Source organism: Chrysemys picta, chromosome 6 (genome assembly GCF_011386835.1).
Source record: "Chrysemys picta bellii isolate R12L10 chromosome 6, ASM1138683v2, whole genome shotgun sequence".
Taxonomy (NCBI): Eukaryota; Metazoa; Chordata; order Testudines; family Emydidae; genus Chrysemys; species Chrysemys picta.
In genome coordinates, this window is record NC_088796.1 from 102,023,635 (window position 1) to 102,049,669 (window position 26,035).

The following is a 26,035-nucleotide window of genomic DNA, read 5'->3' on the forward strand; positions in this document are numbered from 1 at the left end:
GTCAGAAATGAAGGGTTCAGGGTGCAGGATGGGGCACTGGGCTGGGGCAGAAGGTTTGGGTGTGGGGGGAGGTGTGCAGAGTGCGGGCTCCAGGAGGGAGTTTGGGTGTGAGAGAGGACTCCAGGCTGGGGCAGGGATATGGGAAGGGGTGCTGGAGGGGGTGTGGGCTCTGGGAGGGGGCTCAGGGCAGGGGCAGAGGTACGGGAGGGTGCTCAGAGCTGGGGCAAGGGGTTGGGGCACAGGAGGGCATTCTGGGAGTGGGCTCCAGGCGGTGCTTACCTCAGGGGGCTCCCCAGAAGCAATATGTCCCTTGGCTCCTAGGCATAGGGGCAGCCTCTCAGCTCTGTGCGGTGTGCGCTGTCTCTGCCTGCAGGCGCCGCCCCTGCAGCTCCCACTGGCTGTGGTTCCCGACCAATGGGAGCTGTGGAGCCAGTGCACAGGGCAGGGGCAGTGTGCGGAGCCCCCCTGGCCGTCCCTCTGTTTAGGAGCCAGAGGGACATGTCGCTGCTTCCGGGAGCCGCATAGAGCGAGGTAGGGAGCCTACCAGCCCAACCAACTGGACTTTTAACGGCCCAGTCAGTGGTGCTGACCAGAGCCGCCAGGATCCCTTTTTGACTGGGTGTTCTGGTCAAAAACTGGACACCTGGCAACCATAGCTTTAAAGCTCATTGTCTACGTGTATGTAAGGAAAAAAAAGGCAACTATTCTTGAGTAGTTAGCAGCTAATACTAGCATACTTTTATTTGTTGAACTCCAGTGAGCTTCTAGACTTACAAACAGCTGACAAAAAGGGAATGCTAATTGCCCAGCACCCAGAATGTGACACCAGACCATACTGGGGGGTCAGAAGACAATGTAATAGAGGATGGGAGATATGATTGATTTGGAACTGCCCTGTGAAAATCTGCAATATTGTATGTTGGCTTGGTTTTGGGGGGATGAATTTATTGGGTTATCTCAACAACAGCATTTTGAAAAAAAGGCAGGAAGGAAAAGAATGGCACAAGAAAAGCCACCCCTCAAAAAACACTTGATAGTTGTTCAGGGACAATGTCAGTACCACAGATCCTGAGGACTCTGGCTTAGTCTCCTGCTGAGCCTACAGAAAGGACAAATTAAATTAAATAATGGAGATATCCCATCTCCTAGAACTGGAAGGGACCTTGAAAGGTCAGCAAGTCCAGCCCCCTGCCTTCACTAGCAGGACCAAGTACTGATTTTGCCCCAGATCCCCAAGTGGCCACCTCAAGGATTGAACTCAACCCTGGGTTTAGCAGGCCAATGCTCAAACCACTGAGCTATCCCTCCCCAGGACAAAGCCCAGGAACAGAGAAGAACAAAAGAGCTGCAGAGATAGGGACTATAAAGAGAGATGGTGGTTGATCAGGGGAACCAGACTGAAACATCAGGACCCCCATGGATGTATCTGAAGAAGTTAGCCCTGCCTAGGTTGTGATCAGAGAATAGTAAGCCTTGAGGTAAGATAGACATGCTTTGCTCTACTGCTAAAATAATAATACTTTTGTTTTAAGGAAGCTGTCCAATCATTGTATACCACTGGTCACAGGCTCTGGAAGGAAAGAACCACAGGTGCTAAACTCAGTCAGACCTGTGGTGTAATAGTTGATACACAGGTTACCACAGTTCAGGGCTCAGTCCGTGAGTGGCATATCTGCAAAATTCCACCTGGAGACAGAAACAAGGCCGGATACCTGAAAGAATGTGCTCACAGGAACAAGTGGTTTGAGGCTGAAAAGTTTTCCATAGCAGCTCATGATAGTTGTGTTTGACACGATGCAATTACCCAGGAGAAATTTAACACAGAACAGTTTTGCTGGAACTCTGAATCCTGTGCTCTGCATCCATGTAGCACAACATTCTTTACTTATCTTCATGGATTAGATATTACTGCCTTTTTAAAACAAACAAACAAACAAACAACCACCCTATCAACTGTTGATTCCTGGATTAGCTCTATGTATTCAACCCATTATGAAAAATGGATTTTAAAAGCCCTTCTTCTGGTTGAAGTTGAGGGTTACATCTATTGCAAACCCAATGTGACCTTAAAGGAATTATTTCATTAACGTTTGTACAGTATTTTTTAAAATACTTGTAAGTGCACATTATTTCAGTTCTATTACAGTTTTCTAACCACATACCAACCACACAACTTCTAAATTGTGTAAGCATCTCTAACACAGACTGCAAAAATCAAAATTGACTCTGCTCAACTGAATACGGCCATTAATCAAAAATATGCAAGCTATGCTGCACAATTTGTTATAAAGGTAAAACAGAAGTATACACCACTAAATACAGGCGAAGCAAATGTGGAAAGCCAACCTAACCATAAAACTTACACATGTTCAATGAATAGTAGTTTGGATACCAAGGAAACTAGCACCTCCTCATGTACATATATGATATGATAATACAATCTTTAATTACACGATCACAAATCATTTATCAAACAATACAATATAATACATGCAAGGTATGCTACACTTTTAGAGACACATGATCTCGTACACTACAATAATTTCATTGTCATAAATACCCAAGTATCATCTGATTTTGACCTTGTTTGACTTGAACTATTCTGTATTTTAATTGTTTTATCATCAACCACACATGTATGTTTAATTTATAAGGGATATTTAGTTCTTACTTTCATCAAATATTAGTGTTATACTGTCTTTACAATACTGTGAATCTGTATCTTCAGTTTTGCCAAGAATATTGTGCATAGAATTTATATTTGTACACCACTAATTTTAAATATATCAATATATGTCTAACGTCATAGACACAAGTCAATTGGAAACTGAACTTTTCCACAAGCTGACATAAAAATGCTTTGGGTTTCCAGGTGCTAAGTATCTGATTGCACTATATAGGTATAGTGTACTTACAGTAAGATTTATTAACTGAGCCTCATTGATACTGACACTTATTGAAAGATTTTACTTGTCAACTCACATATGACAGCTTATAATGCTTTTAACTATAACTATTCTTGAAGCCAATAGGGCTACTCATGTGCTAAGAGTTAGAGAGAAGTTTAAGTATCTTGCTAAATCAGGGCTTTACTGTGTAATTTTCATGTAACTGAATATTGTAATGGAATGTTATAGCTTGCACAACACACAGCTCCATATACATACATGTAGAGTCATCAGAAAAGTTGTATTAAGGAGTAGTTTGAGAAATAAAGACACGTAACTGAAAGCTGCATCATAGTGCTTAGGACAAATGGGTCAAGGTAAGGTTGTGTTCGACCGTGGCTTTAGTGATATTTGTCTTCTGAGTACTTACCTTCACATTCACAAATATTTTTATGTTCAATTTCCTAGGATTTTTAAAAGAAACAAAGGGATTAGGGAACAAACCAGAAGAAGATTCCTTAGCCTCTAGAGCAGGGGTAGGCAACCTATTGCACACGTGCCAAAGGCGGCACACGAGCTGATTTTCAGTGGCACTCACACTGCCCGAATCCTGGCCACCGGTCCGAGGGGCTCTGCATTTTAATTTAATTTTAAATGAAGCTTCTTAAACATTTTAAAAACCTAATTTACTTTACATACAATACTAGTTTAGTTATATATTATAGACTTACAGAAAGAGACCTTCTAAAAATGTTAAAATGTATTACTGGCACACGAAACCTTAAATTAGAGTGAATAAATGAAGACTCGGCACACCACTTCTGAAAGGTTTCCTGCTCTAGATGCAGTTTTGCTAGTGGAGCTTGGGGCTTCCTTTAACCCACTGTAATAAAAACCCAACTACCTGCAAGTTGAGGGGACACCCATAACTTTTAGATAATTAAAGATTTGGATAATGGGCACAGAAGTGCCAGCCAACTACTGGGCCAACACCTGGGTGAGATCAGTTAGCTTCCCAGAGACTGCTGGCTAGAGAGCTCCACTCTTATGGAACTTACAAGCTCAGCAGGACAGAAGCTTCAAGTCCCGCTGAATTTAGAAATGTCAGCAGGACTGAGTGGCATAAGGGCTCTCATCCTTGAGAGACAGAACAAGGAGGCTCTTACCTTTGATGGAGAGGCTCTCCCTTCCTCAGCATGTGGCACTTGGGAGTTCTGCTGAATACTGGATTCCTTTCAGTGGCTCAATTAACTAGCCATGTATGCAACTAAACAACTCACCTTAAATGTCAATGGAATTTTCTATTGCCAATGTTTTCCCAAATTAGAAAGGCACATAATACTCTAATGTCAGAGTCACCAGGGAGCCAGCCGAGGCAGGAGCAGATGCAGGCTGGAGCAGGGGCTGGCTAGCATGGAAACAGGCACAGCTAGAACAGGAGAAGTCTGGAGCAAGGGTCAGTTGGAGCCTTAGTAGGCTAGACCACAGCCAGTCATTGAAATACTGGCAATGGGAGTGTTCCCGGGCAGGTAGTGATGCTGAACAGACTGGAGAGACTGCTTCACTTAGGAGACTGACTACCTGCCTTGTGATCACCGGGATGGGATCCTGCCTGTGGATGGTCTGAGCCCTCGTTGAATGGCATGGGGCCTATCACAAGACTTGCAGGTAATTGCCTCTGATACTTATCACACACTCTGGCTCACGGATGACTCATCTGGTTTAGGCAGGCTCAGAGGTATCACATCTAATAACTAATTAAAACACTCTATCTTGAAGTATGACTCAGAGTTATAGGGCTCCCATGACCATTCTGTTTGGGCACACAATGTGCTGAATTCAAGCACCATTCCAAATTCAAAGTAACATGGCAACCCAAGGGAAGGTATAAACCTATATAAATACTCTTTATTCACTGAATAGCATAGTTGCACAGACACTTATAGTCTCAGCCATGATATTCTTTCCAGCCCAGTGGTGTTAATTCGGATTATCATGCTTTGCAGCCATTGAGCCAGGCTCCTCCGCTGCTAACTGACAAAATTAAAACCTTCCCCATTTCTTTTAAACAGGGGCGGCTTTATGTTTTTTGCCGCCCCAAGCATGGCAGTCAGGTGGCCTTTGGCGGCATGCCTGCAGGCAGTCTGCGGTCACACGGATTCGGCGGCGTTTCTGTGGGTGATCTGCCAGTCCCGCGGCTTTGGCGTACCCGCCACCAAATTGCTGCCGAAACCGCGGGACTGGCGGACCTCCCGCAGGCATGCCGCTGAAGGCCACCTGACTGCCACCCTCACATCGAACGACACGCTGCCCCCCGCGGCTTGCCGCCCCAGGCACACGCTTGCTGCGCTGGTGCCTGGAGCCGCCCCTGCTTTTAAAGATCCCTCAGAGCTTCCCTGAGATCTAGAAATTCACCAACACTATCCAGAATAGTGCTTGTATTCTGACACAGGACACCCACAATAAAGTTTTCCAATTTAAAGCAGATGCTCCAATAAGGCACCAATCTATCAGCCCATTGAACTAATCGTAGCAGCTCAAGTATGAAAACTATCCATTTTGCCACTCTACAACCCAAAATACAAGAGCCACTAGCGTACACACATTTGAAAATCTGGCTCTCTGTGTGCGCGTGGGGGGGAAATCTGAAAATCATGATACTATTTCCAAAGCTCATGTAGTATTGTAATATTTCAGGAGCTATAACATTTAAGGACACAGTCTAATAAATGTACGGGACATCAAAAGCAACTAACCTTAAACATTTATTGCTGTAGGTATTTTATATGATTTTCCCTTGACGTGCTTAAAAAAATAATCCTTGTAGCAATAATGATTTTTCTTCCTCCCAAAACAAAACAAACAAGATAAAAAAGACAAACAAGGCAAATAAACTTTTTTTTTAAGCATACTTTGCATGCTTCCCACATAAACAACATATGGCATGCATGGGTCCTTAATAGCCTGCTTCCACAATTCAGACTGTTGTAGGACTTACAAGAAGTCACTTTTTTCCTGTTTTAAACTTCTTGCTGCTAGCAAGAGTAAAATAATAAATATAATGTGTGTCACAATAATGCAATAAAACAACAGGAGACAATTTAGAGCCCTACATAAGTTGTATCCATATATAACTTAAGAATAATGCAGGGAGGCAAATTCTTTGATGAAAATAAGCCGTGCAGGTTCTACAAAAGAAGAGTAAATTGGAAGAAGACTTCACAGCTTACAAATTACTGCTTTGTTTTGAGTCAGACTAGAATTTGCAATAGGTCTTGTCTGTGCACAAATACTCCTTGCCCCAGATTTCTGTTTGAGGAAAAGATGATCTAGTGAATTTTCTGACTGGGAAATGGCACCAAATAAAACATATGACTCGATCTAAAAAAGTAACACTGTTTAACCACACTATTAAAAAAATCTCTGGAATGTAATAAATATAGAAGCTACAGTCTACTAAAAAAACCTACTGTACACAGCTGTGCACTCTGGCCAGCCATTTATGGGCTTTCAGCTATGCCATCAAAATTCCATAATAAATTATTTTTATAACCCTTAAAATGTTAAAACCTAGAATTCTGATTGGCTCCTTTTACAAGGAAATAATTCTCTAGAACTGTCCGACACAGCAGCAGCCCCATTGAAAATCATCCACCCTGTGGTGTTGTGAAGAAACAATGGTGGGTGAGAAGAGAGGGAAGAGGTACTTTGCTCCCCAAACACTTCATTTTTAAAAAGTAAATAAATAAACGGTTATAATAGCAATAACAACCTTGGCATGGCGCATATCCGGAGGAATAGCTGACTGTGATAAACAGCCTGAGGTGAACTCTCTCTGCCGGTCATGAATCCCCAGGAAATGCCCTGTGCCTCAATAGTTATTGCTCAATTGTACAATGCTTCTCTTTGAAAATACAACACCCTCTAGGAAGTGAACAACATGAAAGAGCTTTTCTTCATGATGCCGAGGCGCCTATTAATTTTTGCCGCAACAGAATTGTTGCCGATTAGAAAAAGCATGTTCATAAATCCAGACTCTCTAATCTACGGCTTTTGGTGCAAGTTCTTTGTACATTTGTTTTTGTCCTTACACTCGTTGGCTCTATTTTTGTTTAGATTGACAGATCATTTCCATCTTGAAAAATTAACAACCTTTACAATTTATGGGCTTTCAGGATTTCTGGTCAAGTCAGTTTTGTCTTTGTTTTTTTGAGTTTTAAAATGCATATCTCACTGCTGGACAGAACACTGCCTGGAAATACATTTGCTGGAAAGGAAAGTTTTAGTTATTCAGATCTACTGATCTCAAGGAGAGGAGCACCACTGCGAGAGCATACTTTAACTTTCTGTACTGATCTGGGGGGAGGGGAGTGGGAGACGAGAGGATGACATTTTAAGTAAATTTACTCCCTGAGAAAAATAAAGCATCCATTTATATTGAGACTTCATGTGGCTGCTGGCACTATCAGTAGTAATGTGGTTATAAGAACAAACAGTTGGAGGGTTACCTGTATCTCTGTCCCCTCTCGGTTTCTCTGAATGCACCCCCTCAATCTCTGGCCTCATGCCTTTACACGCCCGGAGATGGAATTCCACAATTCTCCCCACTCTTAGACCAGGCCTAGTGGCACAGTGTCTGTATATCAACTATGCTTATCCAGAAAGAAGGGGAGAAGAATAGCTAAAGATAAGCTATGCCTCAGCAAACACCTGAGAGTTGTTACAGGACAATGGCAGAGCCATAGGTGCCCAGGAATCTGCTTAGCCTACCAAAATGGTTTTGACAAGAAGGGCAAAAGCCTGGGAATTTACAAAAACAAAGGGACTCTGGATGGATTAAAAGGGGCACAGTAGCTCTCAGGCTCTCTCTCGAAAGAGAAAGGGAGGGAGGTGAGGTAGTTGTTTGGGAGGTATTTGGGAAAACCAGACTGACACAGGCACCCATTGGGGTATCTGAAGATGCTAAGCCTGCCTAGGTCACCATGTATGGCAGAGCTTTAGGTAAGATACCAACTAAACAAAGTGGGTTTGACACCTGCAGTTCTTCCCTTCAGGAGCCTGTGACCAGTGATGGATACAGTGACCAGACAGCCTTCTTAAACCAAACTGTTTATTCTCACAGTAGGAGTGAAGCATAAGAGAAAAAGGATTTTAAAAAACAGTCTATATGCACATCTACCTTACCTACAGCTCTGCCATCATGTGATAGTTAGCTAGGAAGGCCTAGCTTCTTCAGACACAACAGCAGGAGCCTGAGTCAGTCTGGTTCCCCTAACAAGACAGAGACAGAGAGAGACTCTTTTAATCTAGACAGAATCCCTTTGTTCTTGTCAGTTCTCAGGCTTTGCCCTAGTAGGCTCAGAGGAGGTCAAGGCAGACTCGTTGGAGCCTATGGCTTTGCCATTGTCCTGTAACAACCCTCAAGTGTTTGCTGAGGCATGGCATATCTTAAGTTACTCTTCTCCCCTGCCTGTTTGCTTTTCCATACAGGCTACTATTAAACAAAACCGACATATTCAGATGGTAAACATCCCAATAACCAAGTCAACATATAGCATTCATAGGTTATTACAGATCAGCTCTACATCCCTCACAGTCATCATCTGAAATGTTCAGATTATGCACTAAACTACAACTCCTATTAGAACTTTTTCTAGAACAGGCAACTACAGCAAAACCCATCAGACTTGCCCTCCATTTCAAAGCGGTATATTCATTCAGTAATTTATAGAGCATTTACAGCTATAGCAACTATGAGCTATTTGCAAAAATAAAATTGTATATGAACTCACAATGCATTGTGTATAATAAAAATGACCACTGCTGCTATATAAAATTTGTGGACAGCCAACCTGCAAGAATAAAGTAAACAAAATACACTTTGCACAATGCCCAAAAGTGAGCAAAAAACTTGGGCTTTGGTGAACCACCAAGAGGTTCAAGTACAAAGGCAGAAGTCCTGGGAGCAAGAACATCACACTTGATAGTAACTGCCACAGTAGGGAAGGATCAGTCTCTTACAACAGGGTTTCAGACCATTTATGGCTATGCTTGCCTTCATGATACAGCAGGTACCTCACTAGTCTCATAATCTGAAAGTCCTATATTTGCATGTCAGAGAAGACTCTGTTGACTATTTAGATTGTTTTCTATTTAGTCTGTGAGTTCTTAAGAACTCTTACAATCTACAAGGGCTGTTAACACTTGTCTTACTGTATATGCCTATAGAGAACTTAGCACACTGTTATGTGAATAGAAATTAAAAATATATAGAACCTTTTTCCAAATAAAAAGCCAAGTTTGTTGCAAAATAATATTTAAAGAAATACAGTTTAAGGTTTACCTTTGTTCTGAAAATTTTTTAAGCTCAAGAACTGATGGAGTTTAAGAAACAAAACAAAAACTTTCATAAACTTAAAAAAAATGGACTCCCCATTTAAAGCACACTGTTGAATTAAAAGACAAATTGATGCTAACTATAGTTTTATTACTACTTACTACATTACAGAGACCATAAATGTACTAGCTGCCTTGAAGTATAAAGAAGATATGGTCAGTCTTCGTTCCTGTCCTGAGGAAATTACAAAATAAATTCAGATATGATGCAACAAAGAGAGTAACAGAACAACAGGGTTAGGAAAAGGATGGATGGGGCAAAAGAACAGGGCTACACCAATAAGACGGTGTAGTTACTCAACAAAAGCTAGTGCAAAGCATGGTGAAAACTATCATAGGGGAAGTGACAACGAACCAAATCTTTAGATTGCCTAACAATGAAAGAAGTAGGGATCTTAGGGAGAAAAGAGTGTGTGATCATTAATTTGAGACTGTATCATAATGTACACAGAACAAAGATGAATTAAGGTTGGCCATGCTAACTTAATTCTGGTAATTCCTTACCTTGAAGTGCTTGACTTGGCACCTCAATGACTATATTTTTACATTCTTTTTGGTATGTGAGTTGAATGAGGAGAAGGTAGTGGGCTTCCACAAAGCAGAGACATTAGTGGGAGAAGCAGATGAATAGGGAATGGAGGCTGTCAAGCACATCTTTAACATTTCAAAAAGTCTCCAATGGTAAATATTCCCACCAACCAGATGAATCGAAGTTCTCCATACTACTGTTGGGGAGATACAGGCAGGTCTGATTTCCAGTCCCACACTCTTGTTCACTCATTCTGAGAGTGACAGAAATGCTGTGGAGGGAGCACACTGCCCTGGGAGGGCTGAAATTGGGCTAAGGAGGAGAAAGCACCTTGCATCTCTCCGGGCATGTCTACACTTACCTCCAGAGCGATAGATCCAGCAGGGATCGATTTACCGCATCTAGTGAAGACGCGATGAATCGACTGCCAAGCACTCTCCCTTTGACTGTGGTACTCCTCCGGAGCAAGAGACGTAGGCGGAGTCGACGGGGGAGCATCAGCAGTCGACGTACCGCAGTGAAGACACCGCGGTAAGTAGATCTAAGTACATCGACTTCAGCTACATTATTCACGTAGCTGAAGTTGCGTAACTTAGCTTGATTTCCCATCCCCCAGAGTAGACCAGGCCTCAGTAGCAGGGCCGGCTCCAGCATTTCTGCCGCCCCAAGCAAAAAAAAAAAAAAAAAAAAAACCCCCCGCGATCGCGATCAGTGGCGGAAATTGCGGGGGGGAGGGGAAGCCGTGATCGGCAGCAGCAGTTCAGCGGCAGGTCCTTCGCTCCTAGAGGGGGTGAGAGACCTGCCGCCCCCGAATTGCTGCAGGTGCCGCCCCTCTCCCTTGGCCGCCCCAAGCACCTGCTTGTTAAGCTGGTGCCTGGAGCCGGCCCTGCTCAGTAGCAACCCTTCTGGACAATTAACGAATAGCATCTGTAATCCTGGCTGAAGGAGCTGAACTAAAATGTTAGTAATGCAGGGCCTCATGTGGCTGGGAACATAAGGCTAAGAAAAATACCTGAGTGGTGGTGATGAATCAACAGGACTCGATAAAGGACACAAGGGAAATCTTAATCCAAGGGGAAAAAATTCAAACCACAATCTTAGTTTCTTCAAGTATTAAATGTAAAAAATGTTTAACCTTAGTTTTAATAGCCAAGTTATTAATGCACACTGTTTTAAGACTGTCCAACATTGCAATTTCCACTAAACATCAAATTCACTGGTTAGCATAATTTGTCATCTGTATAATTTTTATTTCACTATACTGCTCCACTTTGCCAGTTCCCTTTTTTGGTCAAAGACAGACAATAAATGTGGAATTGTGGAGCAAACAGCAAGAAACCACTTCCAGAAACAGCTTGGAAGAGGTTTTTTTTAAAAAAAAAAACAACTATGCTTAGCATTTTCATTCTTGAATCTTTCTTGGCCTGCATACAACACTTTACACATGAAATCAATTAGAAACCAGGATAGATGGCCTCTCAGAAAGTATGCTGGCTTCTGTTGAAATCATGCTGGCAAAAAAACAAAAGATTCGCCCAGAATTAGTAAATGTGGCCTGGCAAGAACTACTTTGTATATTTTACAATTTTGACATGCAAGTCAGTGCATACTATATTTTCATTTAAAGATCTCTGTTACACAAAAGCAAAAAGGAAGATTTAGCCTTCTTCATAAATCTCCCAAATGCAAATCCAATGCTCTAAGTGATGTAAAAAATTCATGTACAGTGGTACCTACTTTATGTATACATGGTATACCAAACAATTATTATATTCAACTCAACTGAAAACTACTATTCAGACCAAATATTAGCACTACAGCAAGTTTTATTATAATTTCACTTATACAGGAACTTTCATTTGAGCATCTCAAAATGCTTTACAAACATTCGTTAAACATCAGACCACTTTCTTAAGGACTCATCAATGATTTTTGCCAAAAGCCCGTGTACATAGTTGTGCCATTGCACTGGCTCAAGTGCAGACTAGGAAGCAGATTCTGAGTGTGCTGTGCAGGACAGGTCAAGAAGATCCAAGAAACTCTGACTAACCACCAAATATACTGCGTCTCAAGTTCTTGCTCTGGAGACCGATGTTTAAATACTAATTAGGGGGAAAAACTGTTTTACCCTCATTCCAAAATATGGTTGTCCATACCACTACCCCATACAAGAATTCTCTATGAGAGGCCCAAGGCACAGAATAATGTGATAGCAGGCCTGGTTCCCCAATCCATGACACTCGTATGAAGTTGATGTAACAAAGTAGTAAACCAGGCGCACTAAAGCTATGGCTACACTAGAGAGCTTGCATCAGTGCAGCTGCACTGCTGTAAGCTCTCTAGTGCAGCCACTCTAAGCCGATGGGAGAGAGCTCTGCTGCCGACTTAATTAATCCACCCCCAATGACCAACAGCAGCTGTGTCAGCAGGAGAAGCTCTCCTGTCAACATAGCACTATCCACACCGGTGCTTAGGTCAGAAAATATGATCTAAAAATGCTAGTAAAGGGGGAAGCTTGTTTAAATAGTAATTGATGCTAATGTTGAAAATGCGTTGATAGGGTCAAAAAGGGTGATACCCCACTTTAAAAGAAAACTCAGGGATAATTTTCTTGAACCAGATGTTGGTTTTTAGCGGCAGTCTGGAGTCTGTTGTTTTATACAGGTGTTTATTAATTAAATTGCATGCTGCTGACATTATTATTAAACATGTACATATTGTGGTAGTCCTTAGAATCTTCAACCAGATCAGGGTTCCATTGTGCTAGGCTTAGTACAAGCACATAGGAACTGACAGTCTCAGTCCAAAAGAGCTTACAGTCATAACAAGTGAATAACATAATGAAAGACATAAGTGAATGAGACAGTCAAAGGGACCAGGGTTAAGAACACAGGGTAACAAAAATAATAGGATGTGTGCACTTCTTAGCCAAATAGAACTATGCACCAAGCCACATCTAAAATTTGAAGGAAAAATTCTTGAGGGGACATCTGTCTGTTGATAGACAAAAGAGCTGTGAAGAGACTTAAAATTCCTGGCCCCGTGTTGGAGGGATATCATAGCAACTGATCAGGGAAACACTCAGATTACATTTCCCAGTGAATAATTAATAAATAGGAAAAGATAAAAGTTTAATTTAACAGAAGGAAACATGGTACTATTCTACAGCAATGCCTGCTAGAAAATGGAAGTGTGCAATGCAGAGCAGTACTCAAAAAAAGGACAGTCCAAATTAACCTTACCTCAGCTTGGCAAAGTGCATGAAGACCTTGTAATACTAAAGCAGCAGGTGTGGCTTGATCAGGTTTTGTGCATTCATTCAATATCTGGGAAATTGCAGCCAACATATCAGCTCCATGTTGATATGGCCTAGTGGAAAACAATATTGCATGAAGGCTGAGTACTTAAAAAAATTCAGTTCCACCTCTCAAAGCTTCTTGACACGTAGAGAAATATTTAATAGCACATATTCTTCTACACAGGACCGCTTCCTATTTAACACTTAATGACTATTTCTTTAAACAACTTGGATAAATACATCATCTGACCGGATGATGCAAGTACAGCATGTTTAGGCTTTCTAAGTTTTCTTTCTATAGCCTCTAAATCATTTCCACTGTGCTATCACAAATCCCATTTAAATTTTCAACTCTAATAATAGTTATACTTTTTATTTTATAACTACAGTTCAACTCTAATAACATCACTTGACAGCAAATGTTACAGTTACATTGAGACTTCTTTTATAACCCAGGTTCCAGATGCTCATAACTTCCAAAAAAAATTTCTTTTGGCTGAAATATACCATGATCAAAATAAATCACACATTTTCTACTCTAAAAAGAGTAAGGTTTTTTTCTGTGCATTCATAACTCAGACAGTACTGAATGTCACAAGAGGTATGAATCATCCCAGGTGTGGTCTTCACAGAAGACTAGTCTCCAGGTAGGTAAGTGGAAGTGGGAGAAAAGAGACAACACTTACAAGCAACTGAAAAAAATAGTTTTGCATGAACATCGGAAAAACTACTTTAGGTTTAAAGACAATAAAAAAAAGACAACATAGGACTATGGAATCATGTAAATATATAATACTAATGTTCATGGATTTTAAGGACACAAACTATTAGATCATCTAGTCTGATCTCCAGCATAACACAGGCCACAGAATTTGACTCAGGGTATGTCTACACTGCAGCTGAGAGGTGTGATTCCCACCACAGGTAGACAGATGTGCACTAGCTCAGCTCGAGCTGGCACACTAAAAATAGCACCGTGAATGATGCAGCAGTGGCATCAGCTAGCCACCTGAGTCCAAGCCCACCAACTCCCTGGGTCTGTGGTCAATAGACATACCCCCAGTTACCCCTGTACTGAGCCCAATAACTTGTGTTTGAAAAAAGCATATTTTCCAGAAAGGCATCTGCTCTTCGACTGAAGACATCAAGAGACAAGAGAATTTACTAATTCACTTGTAGTTTGTTCCAATGGTTAATCTCCCTCCCTGTTAAAAATGTGTGCCTTATTTCTAATCTGAATTTGTCTGGCTTTAGTTTCCAGCCATCGGTTCTTGTTATGCCTTTCTTTGCTACTTTAAATGTGTAGACTGAATTTCACAGGTTTAAAAATCTGACCAGAGAAAGTGGTTCTGCTCTAAAATGTGACTTTATAAAAATGGCATTGTGGAGGTTCTGTGTTTGTATCTCAATTCTACCTCAAATGGTCTGAGTTTACAAGTTAAAAACTGTCAGCCCTGCCAACAAAACCTAGAACCGGACAGTAAAAATGGGATCCCTCTGGCTTATGATGAAACACCAAGCTAAACATTCTACAATCAGAATTTAGTTCATTATTTGATTAACAATGCGTGAGTCAAAATAGAATCCATCTCACCCTCCAGAGCTGTGCTGGCTCTTCAGTGCAACCAAGAATCAAAAGTAGTAAAAATTTATTTCAGTCACTCAAGTAAGCAGCTGTCTCTCTAAATTTACATATGGAGAAGGAATGACTAAGAAGGAGCCTTTTTAATACAATCACTCTTCAGTACATAACTCCCATTTACAGCGCTGATTATGCAGACATTAAAGTACACAGTGAAATCAGAACAGGTTTTTTTCTTTAGAAAAAAAGATCAGAAATTAAATACAAAAAATTTACATTAACATAATGTTAGGATTATAATTTTGCCTACTCAATCCGGAAATGAAGAAATGATGGTCCTCAGAGTAAACTTAGCAAGTCAGACTGATTTGTGTGTGGATGGAAAGCGGGGGGGGGGGGGGGGGGCGGGGAGGGTTGGGATCAAATCTGAGACAGAGCCCGGCCTTAGTATGCAGTGTAGACATAACCCCTGATGTCCAAGAGGACAGTTGGGGTGTCAGCTAGCTGCATGGCTCATTCATTTCCATATCTAAAATGACATTCAAACAGTGGTTCTATATCAGCATATTAATGGAGGACAAAGCACACGGTTGAAGCCAGTGGTATGTTTCTGGCTCTTCCATTGTGGACTCCAAGTAAATTTTGCACAAATGCGATGTCTCAAACTCTGTCACAGAAAGGCTCGAGAAAGTAGAATTCCTTCATAAATTCTGTTCTGAAGCACTGTGTTTTGTTTATATGTGCTTCCTATGAGTCCTTCATGTAGTCCCATTCTGTTCGTATTAAAAGGCAAGTATACGCATTATACTTACTAGCTTCTGAAGTATTGCCTACGACAACGTGTATCTATTACAGCCATCAAAAACCATAAACCCCACAATTAAGATAACAGGTTCGTCAGAAGTGACCAGCACAGCTTTCCTTTAAACACCCTGCACCCTCTCGAAGTTGGATAACGAACACTCATTCTTACCTCTGTCTGCATATATCTCTGATGGAAGCAGCTTTAGCTATCACCTTTTCCCACACAGTATCCTTCCCAATGGACAAAGAGGGCATATTGGACATTGCCATGAACGTCTGCAGTTCTGGGTAAACCCGATCCTAGAAAAAACATTTGATTTTTAAAATATATAATTAAGTTTATAAAAGTTGGTGAAATGATTTTATGCAGCTAAAGCCTTTACACAGCTTCTAAAGGAACATTTAAATTGCAAATCACATTGTATTTTGGTTCATCAGTGGAGAAGAATAATGTGATATGATTTAAGTGGCTTCTTTGCACAGAATCTATACATTTCCCCCCATAAACTAAAAAGTAATCTACTAACATGCAAACAAATAGAAATGATTATCACTCATTGCATAATGCATTGAAAGTATCAGAGTAAAGTAGTATAAAGATATCTTTCAGAAAATAATTTCATAATTTCATTCCAAGACTCAATGAGATGCAGAACAGGCTCCATGAAAGACCTACTGTAGATGCTGTTCAATACATCAGAATTAATAAATGCATCACTGACACAATTTGCTTTCCACAACTAATAATCAGGCACTAGAATAATCAATCATTCAAAATGATGTACTTTCCCTACCAGGGGAAAGCATGTAAAATGATATCCACTGTAGTTTATCTTGGTGAGACTGTGAGACAAGCAGGATCCAAACACCTGTGACCGAAAGCACCCGTTATCCACACCCTATCCACCACTGCAATTATCTTTGTGCAAATATGCCTTGTGAGGTATCATTTGAAAACTAGTAACTTGCTAATCAATAATATCATGATTAAATGTATGTAGCCTCATTATATGTAAAGTTCTGAATTCCCCCATATGATGATGTTACCATATATTCAAACCACACAGCCCTGACTAGACAAAAGTTGTTAAAAAGGTCTATTCTAAACAAAGGAATGTGTTTACCTCAATTTACACATAAGTAGTAAACTGGGTCTTTGAGACAACAAGAGGGGTAAATAGCAGGAGACAAGGCAAATCTGCATTTCAGCATAGTGAAGAAAAAAGAGCATGGAACCACTTTCACCACCAGACTCCACGATGCCTTCTTTATTGTTTGAATAAACTTGCTTTGAGGGGTAAGCCTCATAAGAATTCACTTCAAAGGGCGAGTGGACTATCGAAGTGAGGGGCAAAAATACCCCAAGGCATCTTTCCCAATCTCTCCCCCTATTTCTTCATCTTTCACCTAAAACAACAAAGGAGTCAGCCCTTTGACTTTGGGGGAGCTCCTGACCTGAGAACTTGGTCAGCAATGTTGCTGAGAACCTGTGGTAAGGATTTTACCTTGAACCAAGTCTAGCTTGTTAAGTTTTAGCTACCATAAAGCATTTTACCTTTATTTCTCTTGTAACCATTTTTGACTTTAATTCATTATACTTGTACTCATTTAAAATCTCTCTCTTTGTAGTTAAACTTTTTTTTTTTTTTAACATAAACCATTCCAGTGTTGTGTTTACACTGAACTGCTTGGTAACTCCACTTAACATAGCAGCACTGTTGAATATTGACCCTTTACAAGGGCAAAGAACCTATAATATCTGAGTTGCCCAGGAGGGGGTTGGACAGACCTGAACACATGTTTTTGGGACAATTCAGGACTGGGAGTATGTTGTGGTCACCCTGGAAGTAGTAACCAAGGCTGGTGGAAGCCAGACTGTGGCTGGTGTGTTGCTGACAGGCTGCTGGAATAAGAGTTGCTGGACCAGAGCTGTACTACACACAGACACTCAGGGTGTGACCTGCATGCTGGTAGGCTGTTTGTGAGCTGCCCAGGTTTGGAGCTACAACAGGAAAACATTGTGTGGCACCCAAGTTGCAGAGCAGGCAGCGACAACCACTCATTGGTGTGGATTGTACCCTGAAATGTGACAACATCCCAACAGGAGAACGAATCCACTGGTTGAACACAATGTTAATGAGCATAAAATGTGTCAGGTACTGTCTTTTATAAAAGCTTGTAATGTTCTGAACATGATGGTCATTATGAGATATGTATACAAACTGTGGTAATGAATTTATGTAGTTGTGTAGATAAAAAACTATGCTCATAATTTGTGCTGCAACATTCAGCTCCTCCTCACAAATAGCAGGGAGGGGCTGCCTCCCCAACCAGACAAGATTAGTTCCAAGCACTTAGCATTATACAACCCAGGAAAAAGCAAATGACAGACCATTAAAATTAATGGAAAGACATTGAAACCGAAAGAAAACCCCAGCCTTGGAAAAGTATGAAAGTAAGCAGTTTCCCTCACTCTGACTAATGAGAGAAAAAATAACAAGCAGGCTTGTGTCGGAGGTTTGGCATCCAGAAACTGAAGGCCAGCATCTATGCGAGGTGCAATTCTTTAAGTGCTGGATCCCCTCTATGATAGTTTCCCAGCGTGCCCCCTGTTAAAAGGCAATAGGTAACACTTATTAGAAAGGGGAATTTATCTCGTATAGAAGTGTAAATAGAAGTGTAAATCTTGAAGTTGCATTTTTGTTTATTTTCTAGTAACTTATATGCGTTTGTTTCCCTTGCTATTTCATCTTTGAGTCTGTGATTTTTTTTTTATAAAATTAACCTTTTGTTTATTTTTACCCCAAGCAGATCTCTATTGTGTAAACTGTGTGTAGTTTATGTACCAAAGGGAACTGATAACTGGGAAAGGTTTCACTCCTTCGGGGGGGACAAACCAGAAGGGGAAGTCCAAATGTCTGGTAGTTAAGAACTAGGGGTAGATAAATGTGGGGAGACTTGGGACCAGAAGGGCTGTTGAGGTCACCCTGCAAGGAATAACTAGGCTGGCGGAAGCCAGGGTGAGACTTTTATGTTTACAGGCTGGCTACTGGTGTCAAGGCTTTGAACCATAGCAGCATAGCATTAAGCACCCAAATTTATAAGGCAGACAGTGAAAGAACCCTTTATGGGTATGGATGATCTCCAAAACATTACAGACTGCACGATTTTTTCTAACCTGTTTCTCCCATAAGGATGTCATCAGGCGTAAAGTAATAGGTCTAAGCTTTGGCGTGCTCCCCAGCACCTGTATCACACGTAAAATCTGAGCGATGCAGACCTGAAAGAGATTTTTCACCACATGCATTTGTTATTTTAATATCCATGAACAAGGAGATGCTTCACTTGTGTCAAATATCTCAAAGCCCATGGCAGCATCAAAAAGAAATGGGGAGTCATTTTCTAACAGATTTTGGTGCATAATGATCCTAAAAGACATTTTCATGAGATATATAAATACAGTATAGAAAGTTAAAGCACAATACATAATTCATCCCTTAAAACTAGTTGTTATATTCCCATCATAAATATTAAGTAACAAGTTATGCAGAAGCTCACAAATCACTTATAATTTTAAGCAAGTTATGCATATCCATGTCTACATTCACTGATTCAATGTAACTAGTTACTTACTAATACAATATACCCTTTATTAAAAATTATTTTTGGATGAAGTATGATTTCTATTCATACTGACCTTGTGTACACCCAGAGTAGGCAAAGTATATAAAATATCCCGGTACAAAAAAGGCTCCAGTGGCCTTCCCAACTTAAACATCAGAACTGGGATTAGATTTGGGACCTAAAATAAATGGAAAACATGTAATACATACAAACACACCACTGGAATTAAAGAAGCCAATTGTTATGACATGGTTAACAGCCTATGTAAAGACCAACAATAAATCCAAGAGAGCATACACCCCAACACTCTTCTTGCATTAAAATTAGGGGGATGGAATTAAAAGACTGACTCTGCATAGGATTCATTTAGAGCTTTTTTTAGTTGCCTTCTTGGAACCTACAAGTCCTGTACCCTCAGTTGACTTCATGGGAAAAAAAATCAAACAAACTATTGGCAATAAATGTTAGGCTAATAGAAGAAATGGAGTAATATGGACAAAATAATAAAAATAGTAAGAATCACAAGCAACCCTTACACAGCTGTTTTCATCCATAGATCTTAAAAAGACTTACAAAGGTTGATGGGTTAATAAGTAGTAGATTAGCTTCATTTTACGGATGGGGAAAGTGAATCACTGAGAGGTTAAATTACATGCTCAAGGTCACATGGCAAGAAAGTGGCAAGAACTAAAGCCATGTTTCAATTCCCAGTCTCATGCTCTAACCATTGGACAACAATGCTCCTCAGCTACACCACCTCACTTCCAGAAGCAAAGTTTAGTTGAATTATATCATAACCTTTGTTATACTGCAGAGTATAACACTTCAGGTCAGGTCAGGTCAGTCTTGAAAACCTGCTGAGGCCTTAGAGCAGTGTTTCCCAAACTTGGGCCGCCGCTTGTGTAGGGAAAGCCCCTGGCGGGCTGGGCCCGTTTGTTTACCTGCCACATCTGCAGGTCCAGCTGATCTCGGCTCCCACTGGCCGCGGTTCGCTGTTCCAGGCCAATGGGAGCTGCTGGAAACAGCGTGGGCCGGGGGATGTGCTGGTCGCCGCTTCCAGCAGCTCCCATTGGCCTGGAGCAGCGAACCGTGGCCAGCAGGAGCCGCGATCGGCCGGATCTGCGGACGCGGCAGGTAAACAAACTGGCCTGGCCCGACAGGGGCTTTCCCTACACAAGCGGCGGCCCAAGTTTGGGAAACACTGCCTTAGAGTATTTAAAATATTCTTCATATTCAGAACATAGAAGTATACGGACTACTGAAAATATGGAGGTACGGGTAGCAATTTATTTAAATCAAAATTAGCAAGCATAGGGGTCACCAGTTTATATTTCATTGCTTTCATAACAATTAACAGATTTTCAGTTTTGTTGGGCACAAGTAAAGATTTAGAGGCTTTTCATTGTTTGCTTACAATAAAACGGCCTCAACATCTTGAGTGCACAGATCTACTGGAACCCATAGAAAAGTTCTCAATTTCCTCTCTATCTAGACTGCATAACAAATTCATTTTAGTTTGAAACTTTCATTCCAAACTTCCATTGAAAGAAACAGAAGATACATCAGAAAAATCCACATACCGTGTCAATGAAGAATGAACTGAAATTTGATCGTCAGTCATTCTACCAGAATTCTCATGACCCTGTATCACAACTCTCAACACGTATGAGTTTAGAACATGATTTACTGCATTTTAAAATGTATGGTAGCATTCTTCTAAGTACTGCCCTCACAAAGTGAGGATGAAGAAAAAGGAATGTTACTTAACCCTCAGTTCCCCTTTCCTTCAGATATTGGTTTACATAAAATATTGTCTTACATTTAACCATAGGAGATAGCCTTTCGTGAAACAACCTGCATCAGGGGATCCTATCATTCTCCTAGAGCAGTAAGGCACGTTAGGAAATTCAGTATTTTGTAATGTGTGGACTTGATTATTTCCAAGTCTTTTGGATTTTATGCAATTATTTTCATTATACTGTCACTGGATTATACAGAGTTCTCCATTTCAGTCTTAGTATTTGCTTCTTGAGTGGATCACTGTTCCAAACATTTTCTGTTACCTTAAATTACTGTAACCTCAGAACTTTTTCCAATGATCCCAAGATTGGACAATTTTGTTGGCTGGAAACATGAGGATAACCTGAAACCAAAACCTATACTTATTAGCAATGGGTAAATTGGCTCAGATAAAAGACAGAACAACCCTAACACTAAATCCCTCAAAGTAGTAGTAAGTCAAACAGATTACAAACCTCTCTGAAAAAAAATCGGTATGGTTTGGCCAACCCTTTATGCATGCAAGATGTAGTATTTTGTACCAGGACTGCAGACTACTGCAGTAGTTTTCTCCTGGTACCTATCTACATTCCACAATGTGCCACAAGATGATAAAATCTCACAGCATACAAAAGATCCATCCTAGCAAATGAAAGCCACTGATCTTGTAATGGGAGAAAGATTCGCTAGTGAGCGCTGGGATTTTATAATCTTCAGGTTGCAAATTTCTATGCATCATAATCAGAGATGGTCCCAAACCAAAAATCCAGCAATTTGTTTTGCAAGTTGTCACTATCTTTATAAGGGATCAAGCCAAACCCCAGATCTGTACTTCTGCAATTTTTAAATAATTTTAAAGCCCAGCTCCAAGTTTTTCATCTGGGGGCCTAGACTTAATATTTATAAAATTAATTTAAATTTAAAAACATCTCTTGTAGGTTTTCAAATTAGTTATTTAGAATCCCTTAGCAAAAATAGTTCCTTTTGTTAAGCTTTTTCTCTCACACAGTTTTTAGCTGAAGTGCCATTATTTCTCTCCCCCTGCTTTTCAAGATGACGACCCACCACCAATAAAGAAAGCAACTCTTAAGTTAAGAGATAACAATAGCTCTGCTTGAGTGTAACAAAGGGTTTGTGATACTATCGTGCAGCAGAAACAATAAAGGAGTCAGAATTTAACATAATGCACATTAGAGTAGAATTTCACCCAAAGGGGCAATTTTAATGCAAGTTTCATAGTGCACTGATCTCTTTCTGCTTGCTATGTCAATCTGAAAGTGTCCTTTTTCCTTGCTCCTTGTTCTAGGCTTTCAATCTTCTGTAGAATTAATAAAGAAATTGAAGAGCTCTTCATTTTTATAGGAATTATGTTTTTAATAAAAAATTGTTTTAATCTAGGAAGAGGATGGCACAGAAGAGTGAAGCCAGAAAGGAAAAAGGAACAGGCGGAGGGAGGAAGTCAGGCAGATATCAAGCTTGAACTGTGCTTAGGCCCCATTTTCACATCCTCCCATTTAACATGCATGATAATTTCTTCTGTAAACAAGATTCTGCGTGGGCTAAATCTTGAAAATCTGTACCTCAGGTTAATTTTTACCCAAATGTTTAAATATTAATTTTTCGTTTAAATTTTAAGATACAGACGAACCTACTAAATAATTGCAAATAGAATAGCAATGTGGTAATGGATTAGTTTACAACTTCCTGGCCACAACCCTTTAAAACAATATAGGACCTACTACATTTACAAAACGAGAGGGGTGGATATATGAAGAGATGCTGTTAGATGGCATATCATCTCAGCTAGTGAATCACTGTGGCTGATCTGGCTGGGCAAGAAACAGCACATGTCAGTCTGGTTATTAATCCAAATAGTGAGGCCGAGTGGCCTCGCTCCGAGCAGGAGAGGGAGGGTCCACTACACTTCCCTTGGTGGGCAGGGCCTATCCTGCCCTGCCCCCCCTCACTGGAAGTGCTGGGGCGGGGCCAGAAGTATAAGAGGAAGGCCCTGCAGCACAGTTGGAGCAGAATCCTTGAAGAAGGCCGTACTGCCGTGCCCAGAAAGGGAAACTACACCCACACCCGGCTGTCCCATAGCTGCAGAAGTGGGAGACCCCGACGAGGAGTGGCTGCAGCATACCTCCAGGAACCTGAGGAGCCCTGGAAGCGAGAGATACCAAAGCCTGGGGAGGCAGGAAGTGGCCTGACCATGACTGTCTGGTGCCCAGCCCTATTGTGGGGCTGGGAACTAGAGGACCTGGGGGGCCTTGCTCCACCTCGGGCGGAGACAAGGGCCCTAGACTGTTCTGCAGCTTCGTGCCTTGGCCAGACAAGCCCGAAGGCAACCTGAACAAGTGGCCTCCCTCCAAGCAGGAGAGAGAGGGTCCACTACAATCCAGATAAAACTAAGTCCCAAGCAGCCTCCAAATTACAACCAACTCAGAATTAACCTATCTGGATGGGACATTGAGCAGATGGCAACTGTCAATTAATGGGGTAGCATCACAGGCTGGAGGATGCTTGAAAGATATGGACACTGTATAGCAGCAGTTGATGTGTTTTGGGCCTTTCAGCAGCTTCAGTGGGGATGTCATGACTTTAAGCTTGCTACAAAGCTGTGGATCTACAGACCTACAGTTATACCAACTCTACTGTAAGTCAGTGAAACATGAGTGTTGACGAAAACTGAAGTGCACCATAATGACATTTTTGATTCTTATCTTCATCAGCAGCTCCATATCAAATGGTAGGACAAGATCAGAAATGAGGATATTAGAAACCTAACCCAACAACTGCCTCCATCATCACCGGTTCAGTTTCAGTGGTGTTCCTGGTACAGACATATATCAGGATCGAAGGCCAATGAAGCATGAAGCATGTTTGCTGCTAGATCGCTGGCAATCATGTGGTCACCAAAAGCTTGAATATCCAGCTAGACCACCTTAACGATCTAACTAGAGATTGATCTGGGCGGTGCACAATCTGCAAGGAGGCTACATCACTTTGGGATTTCCCATGACGATGATGAAGCCCAAAACAGATGATTTATAAAACTAGTAATTACAAAAGATATCAATAGAAATTTATAATGTTTTTTAAAATGTTTCAATGGTGACAATTTATTTATCTAAATTATTACGATAGTGCTTATCACCATAGCATCTGGGTTCTGAACAGGTAATTTGGAGCTGCATGGCAGACTTCAAAGTGGATTCAGCTCTTTGCCTTTATCGGGTGTTCTTCTAGGGTTTTTTTCTCCCCTCCCTATATTAATGATCCCCTGTCCCCTTCCTAGATTAGTGATCCCCTATTATGTTATTGTCAGAAGTAAGGAATAACTTCTAACCTGTGTATCTGCTAGCTTAATCCCAGGCAGCCTAACAAGTGCAATTGGGCCCCATTTGAGCCTCCTGATTGGCCAAGCCGCCTGACTGGTTGAGGGGATTAGCAGCTCTTCTCTTAAAATCAGCAACAGGACACTAGCTGCTCAAAGCATTGGCCCATGACTGCGATAGCTCCTGCACCTGCTCGTTCCCAGCCTTGCTCCCACCCTGTGTTCTAGCCCTGCACCTGCCTTGCCTCACTCCAGGTAACCCAGTTGAAATTCCTGACTTTTGACCCTTGGCTTTGGCATTTGGAATCTGGCCTCTGAATGGGGGTTCCTGACATCTGCTAAGAGTACTAGGCCTGACTCCCACTCCAAGCATTAGGCACAAATGCACACGTCCCAGTCCCTAACAGTTATAGATTAAAAGCTTTGAAAAATAAATAAGCCTTGTAGTGCACTCCATAAACAGCAAGACTTTGGTTTCATTTGGTATTTGTTCCAAAAGTTGAGTCCTTAATCAAAATTGCTCTATCTCCACTACTCAAAAAACTTTGGCTAGGCCTAGTTAGCTGCACTGATCTGGAAGAGTGCAGCTGCCTAAATGGATTTTGATGTAGTACAGTCCTGAACCATTGATAGCTTTGCAGATTAAGACCAAGGCATCAAACAAATTTATTTCACTTCTAATTCACACATGCAATATTCATTATTCCTTATATAAGGGGACCATAAATCCCAACTTTACCAATATAGTCCTGGCTTTTCATATCACCGTGAAACACCCTGATTTTGGTTTTGTAATTACAAATGGTTTGTTCAAGGCATATTATTATAGTGATCAGAACTTGTTCCATGTATACCAGGAATAAAAAGTCCCATGGAACAAGTGTTTAGTGTAATGAACAAAATTTGGAGAGAAAAGTCAAATGAGCAGACACTATCAAAGCTGTTCTTTTGTTCAAAATAAAGAAATATGCATGAGTCACGGCTGAGTCAGAAACTGGCAATAGTAACACCAGCACTTACATAAGTACATATATAATTTTTAAAGTGCACTTTTGTCTTTTTATATGATTAGTTCACAACCTTATAACATGTTGCTGCAAATGTCCCAACTTTTTATTATGAAAATATAGTCTCTGTAAGGGACATAGGTACTAATTTAGGGATAGAGCTAAGTAGTTCGCGGGCAGCTAAATAACCCCAGACTTTGGGAAGAGTTTTGTGACCCTTGTTGCAATTTTGAAAGAAAACCCAGTTGTATGATTTTTATGGGTTTTATTACAAATTAATTAAAAGACACACTTAAAATAAATTAATATTCTAGCCAAAACTAACTATTACAAATCTTACTAACTAATTAAGGATAAAACAGTACAACTATAAAATCAAAACCACAACGGGAATTGAGTTAACAAATCAAGCTGACAATATGGAATAAAATCTGCAACTGACTAAATCATTGGATGACCCCAATCATGACTTAGATCATGACATTAACTTAACATGTAATCAATTCCTATACATATTAAACCTGAAGACCTAAGGAGGCAAAGTCTACTTCTCAGCCTTCTAAAGAAGTACTTAAACTCCTTCAAGGTCGCTATTATGAGGTGACTTCTAGGATTGACTCCCTCCCTCCCACCGGATTTATCTAGTAATTGCCATACAGAGTGATTAACCACATCCAATGCCCCTTTTTAGGATGGAGTAGTTTCTGGAAACATTCTTTTATAACCCACGGTGACACAAAGTGATTTAGGACAGTATTTACTCAAAACTTAAACGTTCATGTGCTATTTCTTGA

At 40.8% G+C, this 26,035-nt stretch overlaps 1 protein-coding gene across 8 annotated transcripts in view; it reads right to left on the reverse strand.

The window, feature by feature from the left end:
• Nucleotides 1-26,035, reverse strand: part of FOCAD (focadhesin) — a 196,483-nt gene that overhangs the window by 84,090 nt on the left and 86,358 nt on the right. For 7 of the 8 annotated variants that reach the window (XM_065549450.1, XM_065549453.1, XM_065549452.1 and 4 more), the window contains 4 exons: nt 19,195-19,299; nt 18,676-18,777; nt 15,667-15,797; nt 13,056-13,182 (listed from right to left, as the gene is read on the reverse strand). The exons of the other annotated variant lie outside the window; for it this stretch is intronic. In XM_065549450.1, the coding sequence (XP_065405522.1) occupies nt 13,056-13,182; nt 15,667-15,797; nt 18,676-18,777; nt 19,195-19,299 (465 nt within the window). The remainder of the gene's footprint in view (nt 1-13,055; nt 13,183-15,666; nt 15,798-18,675; nt 18,778-19,194; nt 19,300-26,035) is intronic. 8 annotated transcript variants of the gene reach the window in all.